The following is a 14,018-nucleotide window of genomic DNA, read 5'->3' on the forward strand; positions in this document are numbered from 1 at the left end:
TCGATTTTTCAGCCCACTTCTCTAGCGTGCATAAGTACACATATACTATCGATAATCTAGCGTTTATTTGAAAACTATTCATAAATCAGCCGAAAAATGACAACGTGTTGTGTATTCCAGTAAAGGGCTATTATCGCGAAATTTTTCTGGAATTACTAGACATCTCCAAAACTATACTCGTATTCAAAATGGTATAAAACGGAAATGTACCAATGAAAAAACAATCCGTTTCGTACATGTTGACTGCAAGCAAGTCATTGATAAGCGAGGGGTGTTTTAGACCCATAGCCATCATTTAAGATATAGTTTAAGCATTCACAAATGTCCCCGTCCTCCCACTGACTTCCTTATTGGCACGCTAGCCCTAATATGGTCAAAGGGGCGTGGCTCTGAATGAGTTAAGAAAGAAACTCTGATTATGCATTCTAGCAGCCTCTATACCTCTTCGTTTCAGTCCTGTTCTCATCGGGCTGTAAGGAGCAGGCTGCTTTTATTGTACAAATACATCCAGCAGTGGTGCGTGAGCCTGTTCCGTGGAACGGAATTCAGATCAAAATTTTAGACTAGACGTTGCAGATCAGATATGACTCAAGATCCAGCATCCAATGCAGCAATCTTGTTGTGAAACATGTTGTCAGAAACATATTTTAGGTTCAACCGTAGGTAGAAAAAATAAGATTTACGCATGAGCCGCCATCTTGTACACACACATTCTATCAAGACATCTTATACATACACACACGTTAGTAACTACGCAGATTGTGGCTGCAATTCTTAACTCATTCAGCGCCAGTCACTATGATAGTCGGGTTAACTCGCCATCGCTTGAGCGCCAATCACGAGTATAGTCGGGTTTTAATCGTTATTTCTTTTATTAGCGATATCCATTCATTTTCATCCATCCAGCCTGATGTTATCGTTGGGAATGGGTCTGAGCTCGCAAAAGGGCAAATACCGCCGCCTACGCCTTCCAGCTGGTATTGCACTCCACTGGGAATGGTGTAGTTTCTTTTCTGGGACAATCCAAGCCGTGCGGGCGGGGTTTAAATACTCAGGCAAGGTAACCTGTTTCAACTATACATCTGCGAGGCTGTCCCCCACCCCCCCCCCCCTCAATATGCAATGCTGTTGAATGTGGCACGGTACTTCAAATGGCGATCAGATAATTGGATTATTTCTTTTGTATTACATCAGATACAAGGTAAGAACACTATATATAAATTTGATCGTTGATCTGATATTTATTTCTACCCCGATCGACACTGTCTCTGTGTGTGTGTGTGTGTGTGTGTGTGTGTGTGGCTGTGTGCCGTTGAGTGGGAGGAGGCGGCGGCGGAGCCCCGCGGTCCAGGGCTCTTTTCATTTTTGCATGAGGAAGGATAATAATGATGATCTAGCGTTGATTTCAGGAAGATTTGATAATCAGGCGAAAAATGACAACATGTTTAGTGTATTCCACTAAAACGCTATTATCGCGTCTTTCTCTAGAATTACTCAGAAGCACCCAAAGTTATACTCATATTCAAAACGCTATAAAACGGAAATATAATGTTGACTGGAAGCAACTCACTGATAATCGACGGGTGTATTAGACCCATAGCTATAATTTTTTTATCCACTTTTTTCTCCTCTTTTTCAATTTTTCTCCCATCCCAATTCCATTGTGCAAATTCTCCCCTCCCCTGTCTTGAACGTTGCTCGCATATGCCCCCCACTGGCCAGTTGTAGGGAGGATAGAAGCCTTGCATCACGTGTCCCCTCCGGTACACGAGGAGGCAGCCTGTCACATCTTTTCACCTGCCAGCGCGGACTCTCATTGGCGAGGTGTAACGTGTGGGAGGCTCACACTACCCCCGCCATTTCCTGTCTCTGCTGTGCAGGCATCCCCAACCGACCTGTAGGAGTCGCTGTCCACAACGTCCAGATTACCACCCATCGACTACCACCCGCTAATTCTGCCAATTGAATTAGTATGACGACTGGCCCAAGCCGGAGGCAGCGCCGACAGCCGGAGTCGAACCCGGTGTCTCTTGTGTTGGTGACGAGCGCAATGTCCGCTGCGCCACCCCTCATAGCTATAATTTAAGTTATACAATGGCATGCAAATTTCTCGATTCTGATTGGCTGAAACAGTCAAGTTAAACGTGGTTATTTTTTATTTTTTTTATCTACTTTTTCTCCCCATTTTTCTATTTTTCTCCCGTCCCCAATTTCGTATTGTCCAATTCTACCCTCCCCTGTCTCAAACGTTGTTAGGCCATGCCTCCCACAAGCCGGCTGCAATGTGGACGAAGCCTTGCATCACGTGTCCCCTCCGGTACTCGAGGAGGCAGCCGTTGCATCTTTTCACCTGCACAGCGCGATCTCTCAGCGGCGAGGGTCTGCGTGGGAGGGACACGCCGCCCTTGTCGCTTCCTGATTCTACTGCGCAGGCGCACCAACCGACCTGTAGGAGTCGCTGTCCACAACGTCCGATCCCCACCCACCAGCTTCCCACCCCCTAATACTGCCAATTGTATTAGTATGAACGACCAGCCAAGCTAGTAGCAACGCCGAGAGCTGGGCTCGAACCCAGCATATCCTGCGTTGGCCACTGCGCCACCTAGCCGCCCACAAACGTGGTTATTTCTTATAACCCCCGCCTGTGATCCCAGAACCCGCCCACAACCGAATTACAATCACTCCGCCGTTCGTGGTTTTAGAAATGACAGCAAGATGGCTGACAATAATCTTTATGAATGGATATGTTGAAAGCGTCATAACGACTAAATCTAAAACGATTCTGTCACGGCAAATGTGTTAGTTTCTTACACAATGTTGGATTATGTAATTGTTGGGTCATGAGTCATTGTGGAACAAAATAAATATCGTGCAAAGTCTGTTAGATGCCATTCGGACATGCATTTCAGTGTTAACACTTTGACTGCCTAAAAACGCTTTACAGCGTCATTGCTGGCCATGCTAAAGTTGCCGGGGGACGCTGTACAGCGTCCTTATATCAATATTTCAAAAATCTGGAATCGGATTCATATTCCCCCTCCGCTGGCCTGAGGTCCACCAGCAGGACCCACTGAGCTCTCTGGCGGTTCAGGAGCGCCATCTGGTGGCCGATCGGCGCAACCGCTTAACAGGAAGCGCAGTAGAGGTTTTGCTGGTCGGCCCTATTACTTCCGGGCACTCGGTATATGTTCCGGCATTCTAGCTCGTCACTCTACATAGCGATCGATTGCCAATAACTCGATAAACAACATGATTTGGACGTATATACCATTATACAAGCTGGAGATGGACCGGGTAATAATATATCCCATAATGATAAAATTTCTAAACGACGATGATCGCCCAACGGCGCGCGGAGACTGGGGTGAGTTTCAGCGTGTAACGTTACCATCTTCGATACTAACTGCTTTTATCAACATTTGACCCACATTAGATGATTGGTATAACGCTGCCCACGGAATTATAAACGCCCCCTCGCCCATCCGGTCAACATCAGATGACGTGTAGTAACTTCTAGAAGTACGTCTAGTTGGAATTTTTTATATCGCGCTGATTGCCATCAAACTGTATTTCATCATCAATATAATGCATTTGGGGCTATATATCACGTTCTGGAGAAAGTTGCAGAAAGAGATGAAAACATACTTATACATTAGACCATACTTTACTATGAATATGTGAATGAAAAAGTTTAACGTTGCTACACAATGAACAATACATATAGGACTTTGAATGGGCCCTAATAATGGCAATGTAGCAATAGAATTTAAAAAGTTATAGCCCTGCAAAGAAGGGGACTTTCTCCATAGACAAATAGCGCTGGCAATCTATGGTATATCATTAATTTAACCCAAGGCAACCAAAGTGTTAATAAAAATGTCAAGCAATCAATCAATCAAACCAATAACACAAGCTCACACGGAGGTGCGCTGTTGTAAGCAGGGGCGTAACTTGCGGGGGGGTCCCCGGAAAATGTCCCCAGCATGATTTCAGAATGCAGTATTTGTCCCCCCCATGTTTCAAACCGCTGCAACAGTGCGGCCTGGCGGCCAGCACTGTGACTCGCTACTACACAGTGCCGGCACTGCAGATTTACCCTACTCTTGGAATTCATTGCCACTCAAAGTCATAGGGGCGCTGTCTCGATAATGCAGTGTTATTAAAGCAGCGTGTAGCCGACGCATGAACCAGTTGGGATTCGAATAGACGCGGCCTGGAAGCGTCAACGCGGAACTGGAAATCCGTTGGTAAAGAAATAGCGGCCTGGAATCATTTTTGGGACGCTCTCAATTCGCAGTAAAGGAATATATCTGCGGTTTACCTGGCGGATGGCGAACAAGCCAGCCGATTCTACTATGAGTCATGACATTTGACATAGTCTATGACATCATACTTAACTTAAACTTGAACACGGAGGCAGTTACAAGAACTATCCGAGCCCCCGGGAGGGTGGTCAAATACCTTTTGCGATGTATGCAGGGAACGAATTGCAGAGGGAAGTGGAGAGCTGCCTGTCACCCATTCTAACGCAGGAGTCCTGGACCCCCGACAGGTAAGGTAAGCGATTTTAGATGTATCACTTTAAGTGTGCGGCTGTTGTCCGAATACTAGTGAATATTGAAAAATAAAGGCATGACATTTAGAGACGTCCCCGTCGTAGCGTTCTGGTGCGGGGATATGGGTCTCTCTGTGCGGGGGCGCAACAGCAACAGGTGGGGTAGGCTGGGCAGAGATGTATGCATCAAAACGATTACATTGTTTGTCTCGCATACATTCGATTTATAATGCGAGCACCTGCATTACAATCAAATGACTGATCTGTTATGTGTTATTATGGACCCGAGTCTCGAGAGGCACTTTATAATAGAAAAAAGACAGTGCAAACATGTATATGTCGCTTACAGTTTATTATGCCTATGCAGCTTGTTTATTTTGACAGAGTTAAAAAAATTTCACTAGTATCATTATATTAAATTAGCGGACGTGCAGCTGGACAAGCCCTGGCTCCACGATGACCACTTCTTACAAGAGGCGCCACCGCCTGGGAAAATGCGTATTGCACACCTGGTATTAGAAAAAAAAAATGGGAAGGGGGGGCGCCCCCCCCCTACCCCTGCGACGTCACTGACCACGCCCCCTAATATGTCCCCCCCACCGCTAGGAACAAAGTTCCGCGCCTGGTTGTAAGTGAGCGTGGGTTATTGAATTGATTGATTGATTGAACATTTTATTAATGTCCGCCTTGTTTCAAACTGGTTAGGCTTAGGCCCTCTTTCGAAGTCACCCTCTTTCGAAGTTGGTTATGCTTAGAGTTTGGAATCAGGGCTGGTGGTCTATCGCCCTGCTCTAAAGACTCAGGGATTAAAGCAAAAAAAAATTCCTGACTGAACTTTTTTTCAGGCCAAGTCATATTCTTATTTTAACCTCCACTGTATTTCTTTAGCGTTGGCATTTTAAGGGAGCCTACTTGTTTCGGTTTCGTCGATAATCCAATGTACAGTTACCCCCCCACCCCGCCTACCCAACCCTCCCCCCCCAACCACCTCCAATGTACAGTTACTAGGGATGGGTACTGAATTCGGTACTTTTGAGGTACCGAACCTAAACACGTCGGTACTACCGAGTATCGAATCAAGTGAGAAACCAAAAAAAAAAAAAAAAAAAAAAAATTATTATTATTATTTTTTTAACTTTTTTTTAACTTTTTTTTTTCATGTCAACGTTCACACGCACAATATATGCTTACCTGGGATTTGACTTGATTCAACAACAAAGCAGTCGGAGCAATGACAAGCCGAAAACTGTCGAAATTGTAGTTATTTGAAGTTTGGATTTTTTTTTTACGACTGAGGTAGGTAAATTAAATTTCTTGAGACTAAAGTACCGAAAAAAGGTACCGTTGGGTACCGGTATCGATTCACAGGTACCGGTATCGGTTCAAATGTGAAAGGTACCCATCCCTAACAGTTACCCCCCCACCCCGCCTACCCAACCCTTCCCCCCCAACCACCTCCAATGTACAGTTTCTTCGTCAAATGTATATACTATCTTTTTTAGACTCTTATTGTATCACAAACAATACTGTATTTGTAAATCTGGTATGTCATAAATGTATAGATGTAGCAGTATTATCTATCTGTATGTCATGTATGTCATATATGTTATGATGAATTGAAAATGGGGGACCCTGATGTAAACAAGAGGAAAGTCTTTCTCTGGTCTGCAACCCCTTAACAATTGTGTGTATTGAGCTGTACTGTATTGTACTCATTCTGCAATCTGTTATAACAATCAATCAATATTTAACAGATTGCAGAATGGGTACAATACAGTACGGCTCAATACACACAATTGTTAACACTTTCTTCGCCAGGCTTATGTACATCATTATACCATCCTCTGCCAGCTCTATTTGTCTATGGAGAAGTTCCCCTTCTTTGCAGGGCTATAACTTTTTTAATTGTATTGCTAAATTGACATTACTATGGCCCATTCAACATCAAGTATCTATTGTTCAGGGTGTAGCAACGTTATACTTTTTCATTCACATATTCATACTAAAATACGGTCTAAAGTATAAGTATGTTTTTATCGTTTTCTGCAGCTTTCTGCAGAACGTGATTTATAGCCCTAAATGCATTATATTGATGATTGTATACAGTTTGATAGCGATCGGCGCGAGAAATTTCTTTTTTTCAAATGGACGTGCTTCTAGAAGTTACTACTTATCATCTGATGTTGACCGGATGGGGGGGGGGGGGGGGGTCGTTTATAATTCCGTGGCCAACGTTAGATGATTCATCTAGTGTGGGTGATATGATCATTAGAGCAGTTTGTATCGAACACGTTAAAAAAAAACGCTGAAACTCACCGTAGCTTCCTCGTAGCGTTGGGCGATGAGCGTGGAGCAAAAATATTCCTATTATGGGATGTTGAAATATGCGATCCATCTCCAGGTTGTATAATAGTATATACGTCCAAATCATGTTGTTTATCGAGTTATTGGTAACGGATTGCTATCCATTGTGTCTAGCTCGAGTCCCGGGACTATTAGCGAGTGATCGGACCGAATTGGAATGAGCACCAGCTTCCGTTTCCGGTTTCCGGTTTGGGCGATCCGTTGGAGAGTTGAGAGGGGATCAACAGTAGATCTCAAGTCTCCGGGGGAAAAATATGATTGCGATCACAGATTTTTGAAATATTGATCTCAATGACGTGTTACTGCGTCATTGGCAGAATGAGCATGGCGGGGAATGACGAGTTTAGGCGTCCTTGGCAGAGAAAGTGTTAAGGGGATGCAGACCAGAGAAAGACGTTTGTCTTGTTTACATCAGGGTCCCCCATTTTCAATTCATAGTGACATTTATGACATACAGTACACAACATTTATGGCATAGGGACATACATGACATACGACAGGTATATAGTAATGTTACATTTGTGACATATACGATATGCAAATATACTGTACTGTTACCCATAGATCCTAACAGAGATTATATACATTATGATGGGGAGGAGACTGTACATTAGGGTGGGTGGGTGGGAGAAAAAAGATACATACAGTGGGGGAGGAGACCGTCTACAGATACACCTGTGTGATGTTGCTACAGAGTTAAGCTAATAAAGGATACTCACAACCACAGCAGAGGACTCACATATTTGTACTGTGAAGTAACACGACAATGACAAATGTGTTGTTTCTGTTTTTCTTTTTGACATAGTTGCGGAACACGGAACAAGTTAACAACTCACCACCGTCTACAGCCCCTGCATCATACTGTAGCCTAGCCAGTCTCTTGAAACACTGCTATCTTCAAACTTCCATTCCTCTCGAAACTTTCTTTTGTTGGGTGGTGCCGCTCATCCTTTTCGTCTGAGAACACTGCGTGTGTTTTCTTTTTAGTGGCCGGCTTACTCCTTCCATTAACGTTATTATGCTGACGTTAGCTAATAACTATGTGTTGGGGATAATGGTTCCGCACGGACCATATTGTTTGTTACATTGTTGTCGGCAAACTCGCGAGTGTCAACATAGTGTTGACATTGAGTTGATGTTAGCTGCTAGCTGGCTACCCAAATCCACAACAGCCAGGCAGCCAACCGTACAAAATACAGTCTCAGCCAATCACATCGATTTGTACAGTTAGTTAGCTCCGCCCACTCCATTGCGAAATAAAAGTTAGCCAGCCAGGACGCGTGAATATTAAAGGCAACCAACTTGTGTTAAGTTTTTCGTTCAGCGTTTCTCTGATTGGCCACACGACCACATGACCGCCCTAGCACACGCCCTTTTCCGCTGAGAGACGCGGCAGAAGCACTGGTCGAACCAACGCGCTGCTCGAACCAGTTCAGACAGAGGTGTTTATTTATATTAATAAACATATCTACTAGAAACACTGGTGTTCTGTTGTGTGACTGTACTAAACTCTTCCACCACATGACCGACATTTGACATACAGTACACCTCCTATCTATGTTGGGATTATGTTTGGTCATGACAAAACAATAAAAATCGCTACTGTTAGTAATGCTGCCACCACCCACTTCAATGACAGAGCTCTCATATTTGTGAATGCATAAACTATATCTTAAATTATGGCGATGATGACCGACATTTGACATACAGTACACCTCCTATCTATGTTGGGATTATGTTTGGTCATGACAAAACAATAAAAATCGCTACTGTTAGTAATGCTGCCACCACCCACTTCAATGACAGAGCTCTCATATTTGCGAATGCATAAACTATATCTTAAATTATGGCGATGTGTCTAATATGGCTGTCGCGAAGTCATTGATAAGCGACAGCCATATTAGACACATAGCCATAATTTAAGATATAGTTTATGCATTCGCAAAATATGAGAGCTCTGTCATTGAAGGGCTTCAACGGAGCGCGGCCGCTGCTGCTGCTGGAGCTGAAGTGATGTACAGTGACGAGTGAATCTGGTAGTTGGTTGTTAAAAACGCGAAACATAATAACGTTACGCTTTCTAGTTCAGTGCATTTCATAACTGTATGGGCTTTGTTTTTACTTCAGAGACAGAGGTGATGTACAGTGACGAGTGAATCTGGTAGTTGGTTGTTAAAAACGCGAAACATAATAATCAGTCAGCAGCGCTCCACTGCTACCGCAGCTGAACACAAGTTGGTTGGTACAGCAGCTTAAGTTGGTTGGTAGTGGTACACAAGTTGGTTGCCCGCGCTGCCGCTAGCTCCTTGGGTTTCATTTGGGACGTGGGAGGGGCTGCCGCTTGCTTGCGCGTGGGGACGGGGGGTCGCGGCCAATCAGAGAAAAGCCGAACACAAGTTGGTTGCCTTTAATATTCACGCAGCCAGGACAGCCCGTATTAGCAAGCTACAGTTGCTAGGTAGCTAACATTAGCCACCCGAAGGTCGGTAGCTAGCTAACGTTAGCCACAGCTTCAAAAACTAATTTCAATTATGTTATGAGCTAGCCAGCTAGATAACGTTAGACAACGCCTTGTGTAGTAAACTAAAGTGAATAGTTTACTGGGCCATTGTTTAATGCTTCAGTGGTGTTAAAAGAGGACCTGCACGCTTGCTATCTTCGGTGCAAATGATACGGGTCTGTGAGGGGGAGGGCACTGTGAGCAGCGTGTGTGCGTCAAGCTCATGTTTGATTTGTTAGTATGGTCAAAATGCCCTACGCATCTACAAATCATATTATACCAGGTAGCCAATTCCGTCAGACTCCAAATCAAATTGACAAAAAAAAAGAAAAAAAAAATACTGAAATCAGTCTGGAGACGGAACGCTTTAATGCATGAGTCTAAAGATAAACTCTAAGCATAACCGAAAGAGGGCGACTTCGAAAGAGGGCCTAAGCCTAACCAGTTTGAAACAAGGCGGACATTAATAAAAAATTTCAATCAATCAATTCAATAACCCACGCTCACTTAAAACAGCGCACCTCCCAGCTGCTTATATAGAAAGTAGGTTCAAAAAAAAAATTGCCTCCTATAGGGCATTTTTATTTTATTTTTTAACCTACTTTCTATAGAAGCATCTAAGAATGAAGTTCTTAACAGTTCTTAACCAGTTCAAAACAAGGCGGACATAAATTAAATGTTCAATCATTCAATCAATCAAACCAATAACACACTGCCACTTCATTCTTAGATGCTTCTATAGAAAGTAGGTACAACAACAACAAAAAAGAGAAGTTGGATGTGTTAGTGAGAACAGTTGGATGTGTTAGTGAGAACAGTTGGATGTGTTAGTGAGAGACAGTTGGATGTGTTAATGAGACAGTTGCACTTCCGAGCTGCTACCACACGGAGGCAACTTCTCTTTATTTTTTTTGGCACTACTTTTTCTGCGGATGGTTGTCAATAAATCTTCAATTAATGTGTGTTTATTGTATAGCAATAAGGTTGGATGAAATCGTTTGTATAAAACCATTACATCACACGACAAAGTGTGTTATAGAAATTAGATCACGCCTATGGGGGTCCAACGACCCTCGGCTGCGCCTCGGGCCTAACAACCACCCATAGGCGTGATCTAATTTCTATAACTCACTCTGTCTCGTGATGTAATGCTTAAATATATATATTAAGCACTCGCAAATCTCGCAGTGCCCCCATTGACTTACAGCGGTGGCGTACTAGCGCCATCTCGCGGATTAAGCTCCGGCGCTGAATGAGTTAATGGCTTGTTTCAAGAGGGAGGGTTTTAGTCACAGCTGAACTGCAGAAAAGGCACAATGTACATATTTAAAATGTTCTCAGTGTTGGGACAACCCCTCTGCAAAAACAATGCAACACACAGGAAAAGTCCACTTTAAGATAATAACACACACACACCTCCAGCAGTCTCTTCTCCCAGTGGTTGAGTTCCGTGCCCAGGCCTCCCTGGTTCTCAAGCTCCATTCCCTCAAGGACGGGACAGTTAAAATGTCTCCGCGCCTCCTCCTGAGAACACAGTTAAAGGTCAACCTCCACGTTGTATTTTTGTTCAATAAACAATGTGGACTAGGCCAACAGTGGCTTTCATGAAGAAGGGGAAAAAAAGTATTGAAATTGACCCAGTTTTAGCGTTTTTAATCAAACATTTTGTCTGCCCAACACAATCACCACGCACGTGCATATTTTAATCAATGGTTCATAACGTGCGTGTGTAATCGAAATGATCGTCACAACAGGTGCAGGACAACAGGGGGCTCACCAGGGGGCGCTGAGAGTCACACAGCTAGTGGCAGGCAGAGAGCCTTGCTACCATAGATATATGCTTGCTACTACTAGCCGAATGAAATGTATCTGTTTCACCTCACTATTGCTCCGTGATTATAGCCATCCATCCATCTCTAAAGCTAACCACTATTTGTAAAAGCCACAACCACGTTACCATATTTGTAATAATGTAAATCATTGTGTCGTTGTACACATATTGTGTTTATAACGTTAGTAGAGAACATAGCTTAGCTTGGTAGCTATTGTGCTAACAACATATCCCGACATCCGGCTCGCTGGCCGGCATGAACGGCCGACCCAAAATGGTTCTCTCCTCTCTGTACACCCCGTCCCCACGGGTGCCCTGCCGGGGGGCCCATGGACGCGACGGCGGCGGCAGCCGTAGGGTGCTCGAGCCCGTAAAGGCTAGTGTTACACGATAGCTATGAGCTAACTAGCGCTGCGGGCTCCGGCGCCCTGCGGCCGCCGCTGTTGTCGAGTCCACAAGCTCCTCCGCGGGGACGGGGGCACACAAAGAGGAGAGAACAACCCGCAGGGACGGCGGGCTATAGGCTAACGTCAGTGAGTGTAGTGGTCACGACTGCGTGTAGCAGGGACGGCGGAGATATAGGCTAACTGTGATGCACCGAGTGAGCCACCATTGATCTAGTACTATGACCCGGACGGACATAAGGCATACGTTTCCTGAAGTGACGTCACGGCCGTGCTAGGTGCTAGCGTCTGATAAGCTTTTAGATTCGGCTCATTAATATGCACCTGTTGTCCTGTTGTGACGTCGGCGTTTGATACGCTTTTTTGATTCGCGCGTGCATGTTATTCGTGCGTGGACCTTTTTAACTCTTTCAAAGTGGCATTTCCGGTGTCAAATGAAAAAAAAAATAATGAAATTATATATCAATGATGTAAACTACCCATAATTGATCAGTAGGGTTTAACCTGGAGGTTGGGCTTTAAACGTTAGCGCCTCCTCCTGAGAACAGTTAAACGTTAGCGCCTCCTCCTGAGAACAGTTAAACGTTAGCGCCTCCTCCTGAGAACAGTTAAACGTTAGCGCCTCCTCCTGAGAACAGTTAAACGTTAGCACCTCCTCCTGAGAACAGTTAACACTTTCAGAGCAGTTGCTTAACCTTGATTTACCCGTTGAATGCCACCATCCACTTCAATGTTATCTTAAAAACACCTAATCTATGTTTTAAATTAAATGTGTCTAATCTGCCCGTCGCTTTATCAACGACTCGTTTGCAGTCAACATTGTTTTTTTATCGGTTCATTTTCGTTTTATAGCATTTTGAAAAGCCCTCGTTTTCAAGGAAAATATAAAGATTCCATGATAAGACATTTACTGGAATATTCTAGAATACACAAAAACTGCAATTTTTCTGCCTATTTATGAATCGTTTTCAAATAAACGCTAGATCATCGATAGTATATGTGTACGTATGCACGCTATGGACGCGAGCTGAAAAATCGATTCTCTTATTTCCTCATCAGCGATCGCGCACACACAGACACATCACACATAGGGTAAATGCTGAGATCTCAGCGAATACAACTCTGATTATCCCAAGACTGGTCAAATAGATTCCTTGATGGAATGATCGAAAAAGATCATTCCAATTCCTGATCGCCATTCCAAATATCGATCATGCTTATTGATTGAGTATTGGCTGCTGTGAATATATATTACAGGCTGATTCCCGTCCCGCGATGACTTCCATGTTGATCAGACTTCTTGCCAGCACAAGGAACCAGCTGGCTCCGCCTCTACATATCTACAGATCCCAGGTCAGTCTAAGCTACTGACCTGCAGTTACACAGGGATAGACGATAGGGGGCGCTTTTTTCCATTCTGAGGGCCTGTAGGAGCTGGTGTACCAACGGGAGACTCGGTTGATGAAATATGATTTCAGATCGCTAATAAAACAATGAAACATTATTTGTCGTCGTCGGCACTCAGTGGGGGGGCTAATAAAACGAGATATGTCGTCCGTGGCACTGAAAGGGTTAAACGTTAGCACCTCCTCCTGAGAACAGTTAAACATTAGCACCACCTCCTGAGAACAGTTAACCATTAGCACCTCCTCCTGAGAACAGTTAAACATTAGCACCTCCTCCTGAGAACAGTTAAACATTAGCACCTCCTCATGAGAACAGTTAAACGTTAGCACCTCCTCCTGAGAACAGTTAAACGTTAGCACCTCCTCCTGAGAACAGTTAAACGTTAGCACCACCTCCTGAGAACAGTTAAACATTAGCACCTCCTCCTGTGAACAGTTAAACGTTAGCACCTCCTCCTGAGAACAGTTAAACGTTAGCACCACCTCCTGAGAACAGTTAAACATTAGCACCTCCTCCTGAGAACAGTTAAACATTAGCACCTCCTCCTGTGAACAGTTAAACATTAGCACCTCCTCCTGAGAACAGTTAAACATTAGCACCTCCTCCTGTGAACAGTTAAACGTTAGCACCTCCTCCTGAGAACAGTTAAACGTTAGCACCTCCTCCTGTGAACAGTTAAACATTAGCACCTCCTCCTGAGAACAGTTAAACATTAGCACCTCCTCCTGAGAACAGTTAAACGTTAGCACCTCCTCCTGAGAACAGTTAAACGTTAGCACCCCCTCCTGAGAACAGTTAACCATTAGCACCTCCTCCTGAGAACAGTTAAAAATTAGCACCTCCTCCTGAGAACAGTTAAACGTTAGCACCTCCTCATGAGAACAGTTAAACGTTAGCACCTCCTCCTGAGAACAGTTACCCATTAGCACCTCCTCCTGAGAACAGTTAAACGTTAGC

The 14,018-nt window shown here is 44.1% G+C and overlaps 1 protein-coding gene across 1 annotated transcript in view; it reads right to left on the reverse strand.

Annotated features, from left to right (window-relative positions):
* lmln (leishmanolysin-like (metallopeptidase M8 family)) overlaps positions 1 to 14,018 on the reverse strand; it is a 98,838-nt gene that overhangs the window by 14,645 nt on the left and 70,175 nt on the right. The window contains exon 10 of the mRNA XM_084313880.1: positions 10,836 to 10,943. Coding sequence (XP_084170006.1) covers positions 10,836 to 10,943 — 108 coding nt within the window. The remainder of the gene's footprint in view (positions 1 to 10,835; positions 10,944 to 14,018) is intronic.

This window comes from Notolepis coatsorum, assembly GCF_963971535.1.
Source record: "Notolepis coatsorum genome assembly, chromosome: 5".
NCBI lineage: Eukaryota > Metazoa > Chordata > Actinopteri > Aulopiformes > Paralepididae > Notolepis > Notolepis coatsorum.